The sequence below is a fragment of the Pelodiscus sinensis genome, chromosome 10 (genome assembly GCF_052426305.1).
Source record: "Pelodiscus sinensis isolate ZL-2025 chromosome 10, ASM5242630v1, whole genome shotgun sequence".
In the NCBI taxonomy this organism is placed as follows: domain Eukaryota; kingdom Metazoa; phylum Chordata; order Testudines; family Trionychidae; genus Pelodiscus; species Pelodiscus sinensis.
Window position 1 is genome coordinate 42,638,102 of NC_143061.1, and position 17,241 is coordinate 42,655,342.

The 17,241-nt window shown below is 48.7% G+C and overlaps 1 protein-coding gene across 2 annotated transcripts in view; it reads left to right on the forward strand.

Annotated features, from left to right (window-relative positions):
- The first annotated feature begins 898 nt into the window (after positions 1 to 898).
- Positions 899 to 17,241, forward strand: part of SLC25A36 (solute carrier family 25 member 36) — a 52,884-nt gene continuing 36,541 nt past the window's right edge. Inside the window, exon 1 of one of the 2 annotated variants that reach the window (XM_006134828.5) lies at positions 899 to 1,214. In XM_006134828.5, coding sequence (XP_006134890.1) covers positions 1,174 to 1,214 — 41 coding nt within the window. In that variant the 5' untranslated portion in view covers positions 899 to 1,173. Of the gene's footprint in view, positions 1,215 to 2,675; positions 3,028 to 17,241 lie in introns of those variants that run through there. The other variant, XM_006134829.5, reaches the window with a different exon arrangement.

Sequence of the window (17,241 nt, forward strand, 5' to 3'; positions counted from 1 at the left end):
ATGCTTTAGGAAAATTGACTTATGAATATGCAGAACTCAAAGATGCTTTATGCAAAATAGACCTTGTAACCTATCATTCAAGAGCCTGTGATCCTTTGAATGTGTATATTCTACTTTTGTGCATGTATCTTTCTTGTATGTGAAGTCAGAAATATGAAGTGGGAACCTGTTTTATTAATCCAAGTATTCTAGTAGAAGCCATTAGTGATACCTTAGGAACTTAATGGCTGTGTGATTAAGGAACTTGATGGCTCCGTGCTCTGGGGATGGGGAGGCTGGGGAAGTGTGATCTCCTCCCTCCCCATTTTCCCGGGTCGGGGAGGCTGGGGACTCGAGTCGTCCTCCTTTCCTGTGCTCGCGGCCGGGGAGCCTGGACATGCATGCCCGCCTGCCCTGCTCCCACTCCCTATGGTGGGGTGCATGTTGGTGAGCTGCCCCATCTCCCTATGGTGAGACCTTAGCCAAAGGGACGGGGTTTGGGGCGTGCCTCCCCCAGCCCTACTTTCTCAGGCTGCCCCCAATGTTTCACTGAAATCGCACAGACTGGCAGACTTTAAGGACAGAAGCAAATCCCGTGATCATCCAATCTGAGCTCCCACATGCTTGCAGTAAGTCCTTTGCCTGTGATTGAAAGGTACCACACAATAGCGATGGACTGTGGTGCACGCTGTGAAATACTGCACGGGGGACTATGGGCCCCTCGATGCCATATGGTGCTTCCTGGTGCCTAGTCTGCTGCACAGGCTTAGGCAGTGGCATTAAGCGATGCATCAGTCACACACTGTCATCCCGCCTGACAGCCCGGCCTCCGCATCCCCCGCCCCTCCCCCGCCTTCTTCATTGAGGACTTTGCTAGTCCCTGGTCACGTGAAAGGAGCTTCTTGGAGCTGGGCGGTGATGTCACATCCTCTCGTGGGCCAATGGCAGGGTCTGTTTATGTCGGGCCTAGTTTCATATTCATAACGGAGACCTGCGGAGCCCCCGGCTCTGCTGCAGCTGGCGGCCGCTGCGCGAGGGGGGAAGGAGCCCGCGCGGGCTGGCGCGTTCGCAGCAGGAACCTCCCAGACTGCGCGGCTGTGGCTGCAGCGCCCGGCGGGGTGCACGGGCAGGCGGAAGCGCCCGTCGTCTCCTCCCTCCCTCCCTCCCTCCTGCAGGGAGCGAGAATGAGAGAGAATGAGCCAGAGAGACACCCTGGTGCATCTGTTTGCTGGAGGGTAGGTGCAGCCCCAGGGTTCCTCTGGCCTCGCTCGCGTGTGCGCATCTCAGCCCTTTGGCATGCGACCGGCCAGGGGGGAGATTTGGGGCACATGGGGCCTGGCGGGGAGGGCGGGTTTTCTAGCAGGGAGATGCCCCGTGTGCGAGATGTTTCCCCGCTCCCGAGGGTCAGCGAGGCCCGCCAAAGCAAAGCGACCCCTCGCACTGCGGCAGCGACCCGGGAAGTGGCTCCCAGTCGGGTGCAGCCTCTGCTGTTGTGGGGATGGGGAGGGGAGCAAATCCTCCTTCGCGCTTGGGAGATGGTGGTTTGGCCTTGACAGCCCTCCTGGAGGACGGCGGAGACGGCCGGGTAGCGGCAGCAGACACTGGCCTGGCGAGTGAATGGGCTGCAGCGTCGTCAGGCTGCAGGATCAGGGACGATGTGCTGGGGACCTCGATTAACTTTCTCCTGGGGACGTGGCGTTAGGAGGCCTGGCCTGAGGGTGCCTTGGTTGGCGTCTCGGGGTGAGCTAGCTGGCTGCGCGGAGGGAGGGTTGGGATGGGGACCGGGGGCATCCCGGAAGCAGGGGGTAGCTTGGAGGGAGGGAATGGGGAGCCGGGGCTGTAACTGGAAACTGGCGAGAGGATGTACGAGGGCATCCGGGGAGGTATCTGGGCTGCTTGCAGTGGGGCTGCCATGGTGCGAGGTAGCCGGACGCTGGGGCAATGCCTTGCAGAGGCAGCCAGGCATGCCAGCGGGTGCCTGGGTCGAGCGGCGCATTGTTTGCACAGGTATCAGGCTTTAAAACGTCCTCCCACCCCCCTTTCCTGTAAGGCAGCCCAGCTCTTATTCTGCAAGCGGGCGGGGTCCCCTCTCCTCCACCAGCCCGACTCTGCGACACCCAGCCCCCGCCTTGAGGCCTCAGGCCCTAGCCGGCGGCCTGAGCCCGCTGCCTTCTCCTTTCCCATCTCCCTGGCGGCATGGCTGGCTCAGCTCACTACTGCCCCCCAGTGCGGTGCCGCTCGGGACGGGACAGCATCCGTGCCCAGCCCCGCAGAGCGTGGGTCCGCTCTGGCTCCCTCCGTTGGTTCCACTCCTGCTCGGGGCGGGGCGGGGTGGGGCTCTCACACAACAGAAATCACCTGGGATTTTGAAGCTCCCCTCCGCGAAGGGAAACCCCCTTTCCTCGCGGTCAGGGGAGGAGACTCTAATGCCTGCCGGCTGGGGGGCCCTACAGCTGGGACTTTAACTAGACACACCTGCCGGGCCCGGAAAACCCCCTCCCCGCCCACGCTAGCGAATCCCCCAGGGAGCAGCCTTGGCAGCGACCCGCCTTCCCCTTCCCTCTCGCGGGCCGGGGAGCGGTCCAAGGACCCTTCAGAAGGTGAGGGCAGGAGAGGAGGTTGCGGGGGGATCCCCGCCCCTTGACTTCTCCCCACTAAGTGCCGCCTCTCTCCAGCCTCCCCGCCCAGCGCTGCCGGTCATGTGGAAGGGGGAGGGCGGAGAGGGTGTCACGTCCTGCCGGGGACCAATGGCGGTATCTGTTGATGTTGGGCCCAGCTTCATGCTCATAAGGCCAGGCCCCTGCTCTGCTCCGCCTGCTGCCGCGGGAGGACGCAGCCGGGCAGCATCCCGGGCTGCAGCTCTCTGTGGCCGTGGGGCGGGAGCCGGAGTGCGTTCGCTTTCTGCCGCCGGGCAGCTCTATGCTCAGCCCCGGGGAGCAGGGACCTAGCAGAAGGCAGAGCGCAAGCGCCCCTCGCCTCCTGTCTGCAGGGTCAAGCATGAGAGAGGATGAGCCAGAGACCCACCCTGGTGCATCTCTTTGCTGGAGGGTAGGTGCTGCCACTAATTTATCTCCCTAGCTCCTGCTCTCTGGATACTGCCCGGGGTGTGGGGGCCTGGAAGGCCGGAGGCTCTGATAGTGGGAGTGAATTTTTTTTCTTGGGGGGAAATTGTGGATGCACTTTGGGGGCATAGACGGTGGGGGGTATTTATAGTTTGTCTGAGGGAGAGGAACGTATCCTCCACACACCTCCCTCCACCCCAGGGTAGAAGAAATTGGAGAGGTGCTGCAGACACAAGCATGTATCTGGCTAGCAGCAGAGGCCATTGGCTGGGATGGATTTGGAGCTGTTTGCTGCACCTTTGTATATCTTTGCAGGAGGCATGGTCTCCTTACTGTTGTGTTGCAGGGGTGGGTGCCAGGGGTCTGTCTTCATCTTCTCAGGTCCTGTAATGTGAGGAGCATGTTTTGATGGTCTGCCCATTGTAGAGTTGCTTGCAAGGCCCTCAGTCAGTTCCTGGAGTGGAAAGAGGGTAGTGGTATGGTGGCAAGGAAGGAGAAGAGAAGGTTCATCTAGCCAGATCTTTTAGAAGAGAGTAACTTCACTGTGTGCATGTTCCACACATGCATGTACAGCTGCGAGGAGGGGGAGACAGGAACTCATTCTCAGAGCTACTCATTTGACCGTAGTGTTCTGGTGCATCTGGGAGCGGATGCCTTAGTTGGGTTGTGTGAAGAATTATGAGGGTGGGCTTTCTGGTTGTTGTGGATAGTTGGGAATATAGCCTGGAGGGAGGGCAGGTCTCTCAGACTGCAGAATATAGATACAGACTGAATTATGGGATTTGGTTGTGAGTAGATGCTCTGGGATTTTAATGGGCATAACCCGTGTCTGACCCCAGTACTTTACTTGTAACAGTGTCTGGGCAAGTACAGTTAATTCCAGTTTCTGCTCTTCAGATGCACTATGGGGCTGTGCCCCTGCTCACTGTGCTCACCAACTCTCCCCCTCCCCCCCACTGTGGTTAGGCAACCCTGGCTTTCCTCCTGGCTGCGGAGCGGGGGGTCTGCAGCCATGCCAGTCCGGGCCCGTTCTCTCCCCTCTGCCCCCTCTGTGCCAGTCCAGGCCCCTTCTCTGCCCCCTGCCTGGGCCTTCCTTCTCTCCCCTCCCCCGCACCTGCCTGGGCCCCTTTTCCCTAGCCCCTGCCAGCCTGGATCCTTTCTCTCTCCCCTGGTGGCCGTAGCACGTGCCAGGCCCATCTCTAACTCTGGCGGCTGGGGAGGTGCATAGATGCCTGCAGACCTGCACGGTGTGCACTGAAGTGCAGGTAGTGCCATGTGCATGTGCTGTTCTGGGGTACTTGCAGAGCCCAGGGCTGCCCGTCCCCTAGCCAGGAGCAGAAGGGAAAGAGAAGACAGGTTGGAGTGGTGGCTGCCCTGGGCAGCTCGGGGTACTCTGGGAGCTGTGGTAAGTGCAGCCACTGGGGACGGGCAGTTGGACTTGGAGCAGTCAGGCACCACGCTCTGGCTCCCCTAGAGCCTGGTGGGAAGGGAGACCCCAAGAGCCCGCTGCTGGCACATAAGACTGGCTGGGAGCACTGCTCCAAGTGCCTGTTCCTGAGTTGCCATCCCAAGCACTGTACCTTCCCCTCCCTGACCAGTCATGGCTGCGATGTGGGGTCTGCCGGGAGGCCAAGGGAGTGAGAGAAGTTTGTTTGAGAGCAAACACAAGGTTGAGGTCTGTAAACAGAATCAAGGCCAAATACAGATTATTAATCTCTGCAGCTAATGATTTTCTCTGTCCCAGATAAGAAGTCTGATCTATAAACTTTGCAATCTGGTTACCAGGCCCTTAAGTCAGTCAAAGATTATGTTGTGCAGAGGGTGCTGTGTCACCTTATATTACCTTTTCTGTAGGTCAGGGCTACTCAACATATGTCCCCCGCCCCAATTGTTTGCGGCCTATGGTGCGGTTTGTGTTTACATGGGGCTTAACACGCAGCCCACGGGTGAGAGCCAAAACAAAATAGTCACTATAATGGTCTTCTGTTGATATGTGTTTTAGTAGTTAAATTCCTGGACCATCATCGCTCATTAAAAGTGCTGTCATGTGAGTGGAAATGGGGTAAATATTGCATTATTATTATTATTATTATTATTATTATTATCAGCAGAACTGACTTAAATGGGGCCTGTGTGTTGTGTACTCTTGCTTTAATCTTTGTATTCATGCCCGTAAGTGTGAAAAGCTATTTGCATATGTATTTGCATATGAATTTGCATACACACACACACACACACAACCACACTTAAGTGGTGGCCCTCGGGCATGTGCTGTGAGGTATCATTGTGGCCCCTGGGGCTTCCAAAGTTGAGTAGCCCTGCTCTAGGTGCTAGCCACAGATTTGCTTCTTATCCTGGTTTAACAAAGCCGAAAATTAGCAGTATGAAAGTTACTCAGGATAATTGAACGGCTCTTGTCACTGTAGCATACAGCCTGAAAAGTGATATTTCCTTGAATAATTCCTTTTATTTTAGATGTGGCTAAAAATATAGAAGAGTGCTTTATACTTTAAAATATTGCTTTCTATCAGATCTGTTAGCACATCTAATTCTTTCCTCGTATTCTGTGTCCTGGAAATAATATGGGAAGGTAGGAAAACAGGATTTTATTCATTTTATTGGGGTGATTGCTTGTAAGGCTAATGAAATGTTTCAGATATGTGACTAAAACTCCAAGATCAATTGAGGTGAGGGGGCAGTTCAGTCTTCATTTCCATTTAATTTTTAACCTATGTATTGAGACTACCCCTGAAGAAATCAGTTGTGCTGACTCAATTCAGACACACCTTCTCTAGAATGGCATTGTGACCACTAGCACATTTCATAACAGGCACCAAACAAATATCTGGTTGTAAAAGCACTTGTCCACTACCAGCTTGGTCTGTGCTGTAAATTAAAGAACTGTAATTGAAAGAATCCACACTCTATTTCTGACTGCCTTCCTCCCCCCATGCACATGCTCTATACTCACATAGCTCCCTCTATAACAGGCTTGATTGATATTTGTAATATTCTGAACTTTGAAAAATTATACAACAACTGCAACCTGTTTAGTGTTTTTAAAAACTAAAGCCTTTTTAGTTAGGCAGTTTCATTTTATGAAAAACTAGAAGATTTATTGGCATTGCTTGGGCCCTTAATTCAAACACATTTTTTGTTCTGAGGTGGGGTTGGGGATGAGGGTTGCCCTGGGAAGAACAAGAACAACCCCGTCTTCTCACTGCAGCAGCCTGGGGCCAGGTGCGAAGTGACTGTCCGTTGCCATTGCAGCTTCAGTGGGGGCAGTCAAACACACAAACAAACTCACTCTTCTAAATATATAGTAGATAGCTGTCCCTTTCTCCACCTCTGTCTCCTGCTAGCTCAGTGAGGTTATTGCTGTCCCAGTCCCCATCTCTGCCCCCTTGCTGCCTCCTATGGTCGTTCTATAGTATAACTGTCTCTCCTACCAAACCCCTCCCTTTTCATTTTATGAGAAACAATCAAATTCCAGGCACATACCTTTGTCCTGACAAAACCAAACCCATACCTTGCTTTAAGTTATGATGAGAGGAAGCTGCATAACAAATTTGGTGGTCCTAGCTCTTACCATTTAGGAGGAGTTCTTAACTCATAGCTGAATGGACGGACGGATGGACAGACACTCAAAGTTTCTAAAATAAATAGTAGATGAGCAGCTAAACATGACAGAATATATTATCAGAGTTTTATGACAGCTAACTTAAAATAGAAATGATACTCAGATATCTGAAAATAATAAACAATGAGGGTACCTCTTCTTACTCGGGGATTAGGTCCACTGAAATATCCTGTTTATGTTGAAGCAACACAAACCTATTCCTTCTAAGCAATCCAAGTTTTGTCTACAAATTTCTGCTGAAGTAATTTGACTACCAGTATATTGCTTCCTCAATAGCTTTATGAAAGTGTCACCACTCTTAGATGAAAACTTTATTACTAGTGCCATAGCAAAAGTTGCCTTTTAGATAACTATAGCTTTCAAAGATGAGACTCTTTCAAGAATATATCAAAAATATGATAGCCGCTTTTGGAGCTACAAAGTCAATAGTGCAGGGAAATGTCAAGTAATAATTGGCTCATTTTGATTTGTAGAAGACAGATTTAGTAAGAGATTCAAAGGTGTTATTAATATAAAAACTTTGTATTTTGTTCATTTAGTAACAGAAATCATTGTTCTGCTATTGGACTATCCAGTCTTCAAAAAGAAAAACAATTTTAATCCGCAATAAATTGCAAGAAAATATTGATTGAAATAGCAAACTCATTTGGCCACCTTATGAAACCTTGCTTTTCAGTCTGTATGCTGTAATGCCAGTGTTCAGACTTTTTTTTATTGTAAAATAAATTACTCAGAAAAGTACTATATCATGCATCAGGATCCACAGCCACAAATCCATGTGCCTAGCCATGGTCCCACTAACTTCAAAGCACCTTGTGCTGGGGATTAGAAATATACACTATGTAAAAACACAGTTAAAAAGTAACTGTGTAACTGTTAAAAAATCATTGCAGTTACATGGTTACACATGCAGCGGGCTTTGCAGTATGAAGCTTATACTGCAGATTCTGCAGCACAGCCAGATCCCTGGGAGCAGGGCCAGGAGCTGGTGCACCTTGGGAGCCAGCTTGTAATATCCCTAAGTAAAAGCAGCCCCTGTCTGCAAGGGGTCCAAGTTCCCCATGGACAGAGGCTGTGCTATGGGATGCAGAGAAACCTCTGTCAGCAGGGAACTCAGACCCCCTCTCCCTTCAGACAGGGGCTGCTGCCACCCCACGCTGCTGCTGATACATAAACAGCAGTGCAGAATGGCAGACAGCTGGTCTGTGTGGGAAGCTGGTTTTTAAACTGGCTCCCCTCACGGACTAGCTCTACCTGCCACCTTTACTGCGGCATCTGATACAGAGGCAACAGCACAGGGAGGCAAAGGCTCCCCAAGAGTGGGGCCAGGAGTGCACTGGCTGCTGGCCCTGCCTCCTTGGACTATCAAATAGTCACGTAACCGCTAAAATTATATGTGGTTACACGACTATTCAATTACACAATATCTAACATCTCTAGTATGTGTCATTAAATGTGTCTAAATCTCTAGTATGTGTCTGATACGGTCTCCAGACAGTTGGTAACCAGTTACTGAGGGCAGGCATATGCATAGGGAGTGAGCTGCTGATCTCCATACACCTGCTCTCCCAGCTATTGCAAGCAGGTGGTTAAATGAAATATAATTCGAACAGATGGGATGTCATGATACATTTTTTATCTTAATAGAGTGAAACATGGTTTGCACTGGTTCAGGAATGGCTGGGGGATATAGGAATAGTGCAGAAATCAAGCCCAAAGGGGTTCATTTTGAACTCTACAAAATTTTCCCACACATAGTAAGTGGGGAAGGAGTAGAAATAAGGACATGTAAAAGCCCTGGGGAAAGACATGGATCTGACTTTTTTTTTTTTTGGTCTTTTTTACTTGAAAGCAATGACTAAGCTCTGTCTCCATATGCCTTATTAGAGGTAAGAATGTAAAGGGGTAGCCGGTAAGCGTTGTCTTATTGGCATGCTTACTGGGAAAACTGGTTAACTGCTGCCCAGCCCAGCCCAGCCCAGCATGCCGCGGACCTCACCGGTAGTAACAAGGGTCACTTTCAGGAGGCCTGAAATCACCTCTACCACCAGCCAAAGAATGAGGTGAAGATTTTAGCCTTAACTTTCTGTGTCTCCTTTAACAGTTTTTTAAATGGTTTTGTACCTTAAAATGAGAGATGGTGATGGGAATGAATTTTTCCGTTGAATGTGCACTGAGACATCTTTAATGTGCTATCCTAAGGCCATTAGCTAATTTTATCAGCACAGCTCACACATCTGTGTACCAAGACTTTGTGCAAACACTAACAGAAAATTGTACACAGTTGCTGTTTATTTGTACCTTTCAAAAGACATGCAGATCTCTCCTTGTTGTGTACGCCTACTACACAGCCATCCTATGTGGGCAGCTATGGAAGAGAACTCTGAATGGGATACAAAATAGAAATTTCCATTTTATTTCACAGGACTAGAGAGAAAAAAGATAGTCTTGTGTCTAAAGTATATGAGTTAGGAAATTACAGCTCTGTTCCTACTAGGGATGTTAGATAGCATGTAATTGAATAGTTATGTAACCACCTGACATTTTAGAGGTTCAACAACTGTTTGATAGTCTCTGGAGGTGGAGCCAGCAGCCAGTGCGCTCCAACCTCATTCCCAGGGAGCCCCTTTTTACCCATTGCTGCTGCCTCTCTATCAGAGGCTGCAGCGCTGGGTGGCAGGTGGGAACCAGCCTGTAAGGGGAGCCTTTTTAAAAACCGGCTTCCCATGCAGACCAGCTCCCACCTGCCACCTTGCGCTACTGCTACTGATACAGAGGCAGCAGTGTGGCGTGGCAGCAGTCTCTGTCCGTGGCAACCTGGGCTCTCCATAGACAGAGTCTAAGCTCCCTGTGGACTGGGGCTGCTCCATGAGATGCCAGAGCTGCTGCTGTCTATGAGGAACTTGGAACGCCGTGGAGGGGGGTTGCTTTGCAGCAGCTTCCCCTGTCTCCCCTCCTCACCCCATGCTTCTGCTTCTGGGGGGCAGGTGGCACTGTGGAGCTGGTGCTGGGGGAACTGGCTTTTAAGCTGGCTCTCCCCAGCACTGGCTCCTGCCTGGTCCCCCTGCTGCTTCTGTAAGAGGCAGGCAGGTGGGTCCATGGAGCCAGCATATGCAGGGAACCTGCTTGAAAGCTGACTCACTGCGTGTATCGGCTCCCGCCTGCCCTCCTCACCCTGCATGCTGCTGCCTCTCAGAGGCAGCACTGCAGGGGACAGGCAGATCCAGTGCTCAAGGGGAAGCTGGCTTTTAAGCTAGTTCCTTGTGGTCACTGGCTCCTGCTCTCCCTCCCCCCCTTGCTTTCTCTCATATAAGATGAGCCCAGGCTTATCCGTTAATCATGTCGTTGTCTGCATGTTGACATCCATAGTTCCTACCAGTGTGATGTACTTCTTGTATAATCTTGGCAAGTTCCTAATATTTCTAAACATCAGTTTCTCTGTCTGAATTATGATGCCAAGCATTAACCGTGTATGCTATAATTTTAGAAATGAGGCACTTTACATCCACATTTCTGTGAGAGAAGAAAATATTTTTAGTGTTTCATTAATAGGTAAAGATCAAAAAGTCTCTCTCAAAATAATTCACTTTACTGGTTCTTGTCTGTTCCCCTTTACTGTACCCACTTAAAAACTTTCATGTACTCTGCATTTAAATTATTTGCCTGCTCAATTTCACTTCATCCTGAAAAGGGCACTTTGCAGCATATTGCTTTTTTTAAAAAGCATCTCAGACCACAGTACCTAAAAATTGAAATAGCTATACTTAGTTTTCCTCTTATATCACAAATAACTAAAAGGTCAGTGGTTCTCAGTTGTTCAGACTACTGTACTATGCCCTGTTCAGAAGTTTTATTTTTCTTGCATGCCCCAAGTTTCACTTCACTTAAAAACTCAGGCTTTGGCTTCAGCCTTATGCATCGGGGCTTGGACTTTCTGCCTTGTGTCCCAGCAAGTCCTAACAGTGGTTGTGGCAATCCCATTAAAACAAACTTGCCAAAAATTTGAGAACCACTCATAGAATAGTATAAACAAATCCCTGTGTGACAGTTTAGTTTGTACTGAGTTTTTTAGTGCTTTTACATAGCAAATATCTAGCTGAATTGATGTATACCATAGGTAGACCTTTATATACTTCTAGGGATGCATGTACCCCTGTTTGAAAACCACTGGAATAGATTATTTAAAATGAGGGGGAGATTTTGTAGGCAGGTGTTTCAAATAAAAAGTTTCTTTCAATTTAATTTATTTTCCCCTTCAGCAAATGCTTTTAAATCAACATTGATGAGTAATAGTGATAGTCTAAATGTAGCTGAAAAAATTGTTGTATTCCTTTAATTTACTGAAATCTTCACAGTTTAATTATTTGTAGAAAAGATCATAGTAACAATAAAGAACTTATTATAGTTTTGAATTTTCTAAAGCCTGCCAATTTAATTTTTTGGGAAAAAAATTAATAAATTTCCTTGCTTCAAATGTACTGCAAGATGTTTTTGAAAACATTGTTAAAAATCACTGCACACATTTTAAAAGCTAAGGTGAGGGTGTGGGGTTTTTTGTTTGTTTGTTTTGAGGTTTTTTTACAGTTAGCCTTTGGTCTGGGGTGAACAAGGGTGGGCACGGATTCTTCTAGTAGGGATGTAAGTGACTAGTCGAGTCACTACTCAACTAGTCACCCCCCCCCTCCCCCATGCTGCCTCTGTCAGAGAGGGGCAAAGAGGGAACAGGAGCTGGTGCTGGGTGTCAGGGAGCCGACTTAAAAACCAGTCCCATCCCCACCCCTGCCCCCTCAGCACTGTTTCCATAGGGATGCAGGGGAGGCAGAGGTGCACGGAGTGGGGATGGTCCCTGACACTGTGCCTCTGTCTTTTAAATATATTGAGAGCTTGGTGGGTCTTAATATATTTAAAAAGCAGAGGCACAGCTGTCCCAGCTTGCGCCCAGTCACCCCTCTGTGCCTCTGCCTTTTAAATGTATTAATAGCCTGAGAGCTTGGCAGCTATTAATATATTTAAAAGGCCAGAGCCACAGCAGGGTTAGATCTTGGGGCCGGGATCTCACTCCACTGCGGCTCTGCAATTTCCCTCCCCCCCAATTGAATAGTCAAGTAGTCGATGGAAATGTTGTCGAATACTCGTTAGCTGATTAAATTCCATTTAACGTCCCTATTTTCTAGTTTACCACTTTTCCGAATTTTTGATTGGTTAAGCAGTGGAAGGACAAATAATTCTCCAATCTTATAAAACTGTGAAAGGTTTACATAATTCATACTAATTTTCCCCAAACTTTTTGTTAATTAAGTGGCATACAAACATTAAAATTATTATAGGAGCCTTAAAAATCCTCAGGCTGGAGAGTAATGCCTAATACTGTTGTGAGGAAAGGGTGCTAAACTCTCAGATGGTATATGGTAATGGTTGTCCAAGTGTGGTCTATAGAGGGCTGTTTGGACATATGAAGCCAGCTCCTTCTCCTAGTTATGTGCTGACAAAATGGAGCATGCATCCTCCATATGATTATAAATCATAGGGCAAATGATTCGGAAGACTTTCTACGAGTATGAGCCACAAAAGGAAAGTGAGAATCCCTGGTGTACAGTGCCGGTGCATGCATGAACTAGCCAACAATAAAATCAGCATGGAATGAAGTTTATGTGGGATGGATCAAGATGGTTTCTGATTAGTGCAATTTTTAATATTTGGTATCTTAAGGACCAACCAGTGTGGAATCAAATACTGAACTATCAGCTTAGTTTTCTATTGTGGATAGCATTCATAGGTAACCTTTGTGGTTGGTAAGGTAAATGGATCTGTGTTTGAACTTGGGTCACTGTTTAGCAAAACAAATTCCAGATGTTGAAACTGCAAAAGATTTGTTTCCTGAAAGTACAGTCCTCTTCTTTAACTTATTTGGATTTTAATAAGCTGTTCCTCCCTTTTTTTTCTGCAGCTCAGAAAATGCTACATTTCTTTTCCTTACAAATTTAAAGTACCCATGAAGCAAAAAAATTGGGAGGGAAAAAAGCATAAATACTCATTCCTTTCTCCTGGCAATATAGATCTGAATCCAGTGGTGGAAATGCATTTAATTACTAGGATAGTAATGAACTTTGTATCTTTAGTGTTCTAATGCTTTGCCCTAGTTAGTGTTGTGTACATACCATACCTCACATGGAAAAACAATTCACACATTTATTGCATAGCTCTTTTTAAATGACGTAATAGCAGTTTCATATGTTCATGATAACTTGTTGATTTTTATATAGCCTTGTGTAAAGACAACGTGTTTGTTAACATGTTGTAGCATTTAAAATATATTCAGGCTATGGATGGAAAAAGTTCAAAGTGGCATAACGTAGGGAGTCAGTGCAAAATAAATTGCACCTCTTTTGTAAAGTGCTTTGAAATCTACTGATGAAAAGTATATAAAAGAGCTGGTATAGCACAGATCTGTTAATGCGTATATAGATGTTTTAGTATCACTTTTGTTGTTAAATGAAGGTATGTGAAGTTAATTTAGTAAGCTACTATTTTATTGTACTTTCCTAGGCTAACCTTTGGTTTTCAGCCTATGGTCAGCAGACCACCGGGGATCCACAGACTATGCCTAAGATTTCCAAATGGGGTCAGTACTTCCAATCAAAAAAATGTAGGGGCCCACAAATGGAAAAATAGGTTTAAAAATCCCAGTGCTTGTGTGGCCCCATCACTGTATTTGAACTTCAGCTTTGAAATCTATTTATATTTAATACACAGACACTTTTAAGTTAGTATGTTGAGACTCCTAATCCTTTGGTGATTGTGTAGTGACTCAGAGTGCTGAGAATAGAAATGATCGAGAAAGATATGCTTCTATTTAAGACTTGGAAATTAATTCACTTTAGACTAATCTTGGAGTTGGAGAGGAGACTAGATGGTTCAAAGGATTGGTAATGATACTTTTAGGTTGCTCATTTACATGTTGCCTGGGTGAAGATGACCAAACTTTTATTTTGCCCTGTATAGCTGTTCGTAGATTGAATCTAGTGGGATGCAATGTACAAACTGTAATCATAGTTGTCACGAATTTTGTGGCCTTCTGCACAGCGGGAAAGGCTTGAGGATGCATATTGAAGCTAAACTACTTTTGGCTGGAAACTGTCATTACTGCGGCATAGTGGCAGAAGGAAAGAAATTTGCTGTTATCTATTCTTTAGATAACGTGGATTTCATTCTCCTGGGTTGTGTATCTTCCACCTTTCATGAGCATTATTAATTAGTATCATTATCTATTACAAGAACATCAGAGGGATAGCCGTGTTAGTCTGGATCTGCAAAAGCGACAAGGAGTCCTGTGGCACCTTATCGACTAACAGACGTATTGGAGCATAAGCTTTCATGGGCAAAGACCCACTTCGTCAGATGCAACTGACGAAGTGGGTCTTTGCCCATGAAAGCTTATGCTCCAATACGTCTGTTAATCTATAAGATGCCACAGGACTCCTTGTCACTTTTACAAAAACATCTTAACTCCTAAGGTGAAGTCCTGTCCCTATTGAACATTGTATGGTAATATTAACAGGATGCTGAAAAGAGCTGTTAAAACAGCAACATTTTTTTAAACAATAAAAATTACTAGTTTGAAACTTTCTTAATCCTTCAACAAAAATATTTGATGGTTAGAATCTTACTCTGAAACTGTTTAAATTCCAAACAATGGCCTTCAGGTAAGCAAGCACCTCTTCTGTTCAGATCAGTGGGAGTTCCACAAGTGTAGCTGCAAGTATGATTAAGACCACTGTATTTAATTAACAGTAAAGTTCTGTCTTAAATCTACAGAAACTAGCCAATTAGCCCATCATAAAATGGGATTTTCAGGTCTCTCCTCCACGTCCTATTCCCTTTCTATCTTGGTCTTCTCTCCTGAGCCTCCCGTCTCTCTCTCTCTCTCCCTTTCTCCTACTGCCTCCCCCACCCCCTCAGCTCTTCTCCATCTCCTGCCTGTCTCTCTTTCTCTTTTCCCCTCCTGTCTCTCATTCTCTCTTCTCCTCCTTCTCCTGCCTCTCACTCTCTTTCTCTTCTCCTTCTCCTCCTGCCTGGGGAGCGCAGAGCCCAAACGGCTGTTTGCACTGCCTGCTCCCGCGCGGCTGAGCGGCTGCCTATGAGCTCCAGGTGCCCCCCTGCACCGTTTCCCTTCACCCCAGCACTGATCCTGCAGCCTCCCAGTTGTCCTCCCCCACCCCCTTGTTCCCCTGCCCTACACCCGGCCAGGCTCAGTGCCCAGCCCCCACTCACAGGTGCTGACTGGAGGACTGAGCAGGGGGCTAGAGAGAAGTGGCACTTTCGTCTTAAAAGCACCGCTTCTCTCCAGCTGGCTGTGCAGCTGCTTGTGCTCCTCCAGCCCGCGCCTCCCTCCCGGGCCGGTTGGACCAGACGTCAGCACAGTAAGGACACGACGGAGGCTCCAGGATCCGCCCTCTGGCCGTGTACGTCAGCGCCCTACCCCCCTTCGCCTCCCGCCGTGGCGCTTGGCTGACTTCTGCGCCGCTCAGCTGGGCCACCGTGTGCTGTGTGGGGATCGCAGACCCCAAATGGCCGCTTGCGCCGCTTAATCCGCAGCCCACCTGCACGGCGCAGAAGTCAGCCAAGCACCATGGCGGGAGGCAACAGTACTGCCCAGAGGGAACAGCCAGAGTTTCAGCGTTACGGAGTCACAGACGTTGGGCTGCTATATATATATATCTATATATCAGGGGTTCCCAAACTTTTTGACACGGGGACCAGTAAATCCATTCACGAGCTTTTGGAGGACCAGTAACATTTATTTGCATATTCATTAAGTAAATGATGAATATTCAAATAAGTTTTCTGGTCCTCCCAAAGCCCCCAGTGCCAGCGTTAGCAAAGCTTTTGATATAGTCACCCACAATATTCTTGCCAGCAAGTTAAGGGAATATGGATTGGATAAATGGACTGTAAGATGGATAGAAAGCTGGCTAGATCAGGGTTTCCCAAACTTTTTACTTTAGTTGGAATCTGGGTTTTTTTAGTACTGTTTTTTGCAGCCCAAAAATATAAACACATATTAAAAAAGAATGAAAAATGAATACATTTTCAGTTTTCACCTGGCTGCATCCTCTGCCCAGCCTGGGCCAGGGCTTGGAGGACCTGGCACCGCATGGGCACTCCAGGAGGTGGGAGCAGGAGCAGACTGGGGGTAGGGTAGCTGTCTAGGAAGGAGGGTGCAAGAAAGGGTAGGGTTGCCAGGTGTCCGGTTTTTTACCTGACAGTCCGGTATTTGAGGGTTTTGTCTGAGAAACAAATTGAGAAATTTCTAATTAGGTAAGCTTTATTTTAATTAGGTGTATCAGCCCTTAGCTGCGAACTGCCTGGCTGGTAGATGTGCTCACGCTGCCTGAGTGTGTCTACCTGCCAGGCAGTTCGCAACTACTCGAGAGAGGGTATGTCGGGGTGGGAGGGAGGGGCAAAATGGAACCCCCAGGCAGACTCACTCGTCTGCCAGGGTCTGCATGTGCCCAGGTCAGTCCCACTCCCCTCCCCCCTTCTCCTCCCGATCTCCCAGTCAAGCCCTACTGCCCCTGTCCAGCCCTGCTTCCAGCGGCCAGTTCCCCCCACCTCCCACCAATCTCCCCCATCAGCCCTGCTCCCCCATCCAACCCTCCCTCCCCCCAACCAGCCCAGCTGCCCCCGTTTAGCCCTGCTTCCTGCAGCTGGTTCTCCCGTCCTCTTCCTCCTGTTCTCCCCTGGCCAGTCCCCCCACCCCCCGTCCAGCCCTGGTTCCTCTGCCTGCCCTCCCTGATTTCTGCTGGACAGCCCCACTGCCTCCAACCCTGCTTCCGTCACTTGCCTGCCTGCGCCCCCTATCTCCACAGGACAGCTCCAGTACCCCCAACCTTGCTTCCGCCCCTGCCAACCCTCCCCCCCATCTCTGCGGGACAGCCCTGTTGCCGCCAACACTGCTTCTGCCAGCCACCCGCCCCAATCTCCATGGGACAGTGCCGCTGCCTCCAACCCTGCTTCTGCTACCCGTTCACCTCCTTCTCTCCCCCCCCCCCATCTCTGCGGGACAGCCCTGTTGCCGCCAACACTGCTTCTGCCAGCCACCCGCCCCAATCTCCATGGGACAGTGCCGCTGCCTCCAACCCTGCTTCTGCTACCCATTCACCTCCTTCTCTCCCCCCCCCCCCCCATCTCTGCGGGACATCCCCACTGCCGCCAACCCTGCTTCTGCCACCCACCCATCTGGATCTCCACAGGACAGCCCTGCTACCCCAAACCCTGCTTCCACCGGCTGCCCACCCACCTGCCCTGATCTTCATGGGACAGCCCTGCTGCCCCCAATCCTTCTTCCTGGCGGCTGGTTCTCCCTTCCCCCCATTGCCACCTCCTCCCGGCCCGGCCTGCTCTGCTCCCCTACCGGCAGCCACACTGAGGCCTGGTATTTTTTTCCTGCGGCCCGGTACCGGGCCGCAGCCCCTAGTTTAGGAAACACTGATATATATAATTAGAAAGATCACAGTGAAGTTTAGAACTTTGAATTTATCAACTGGGAGGTGGTTGGTA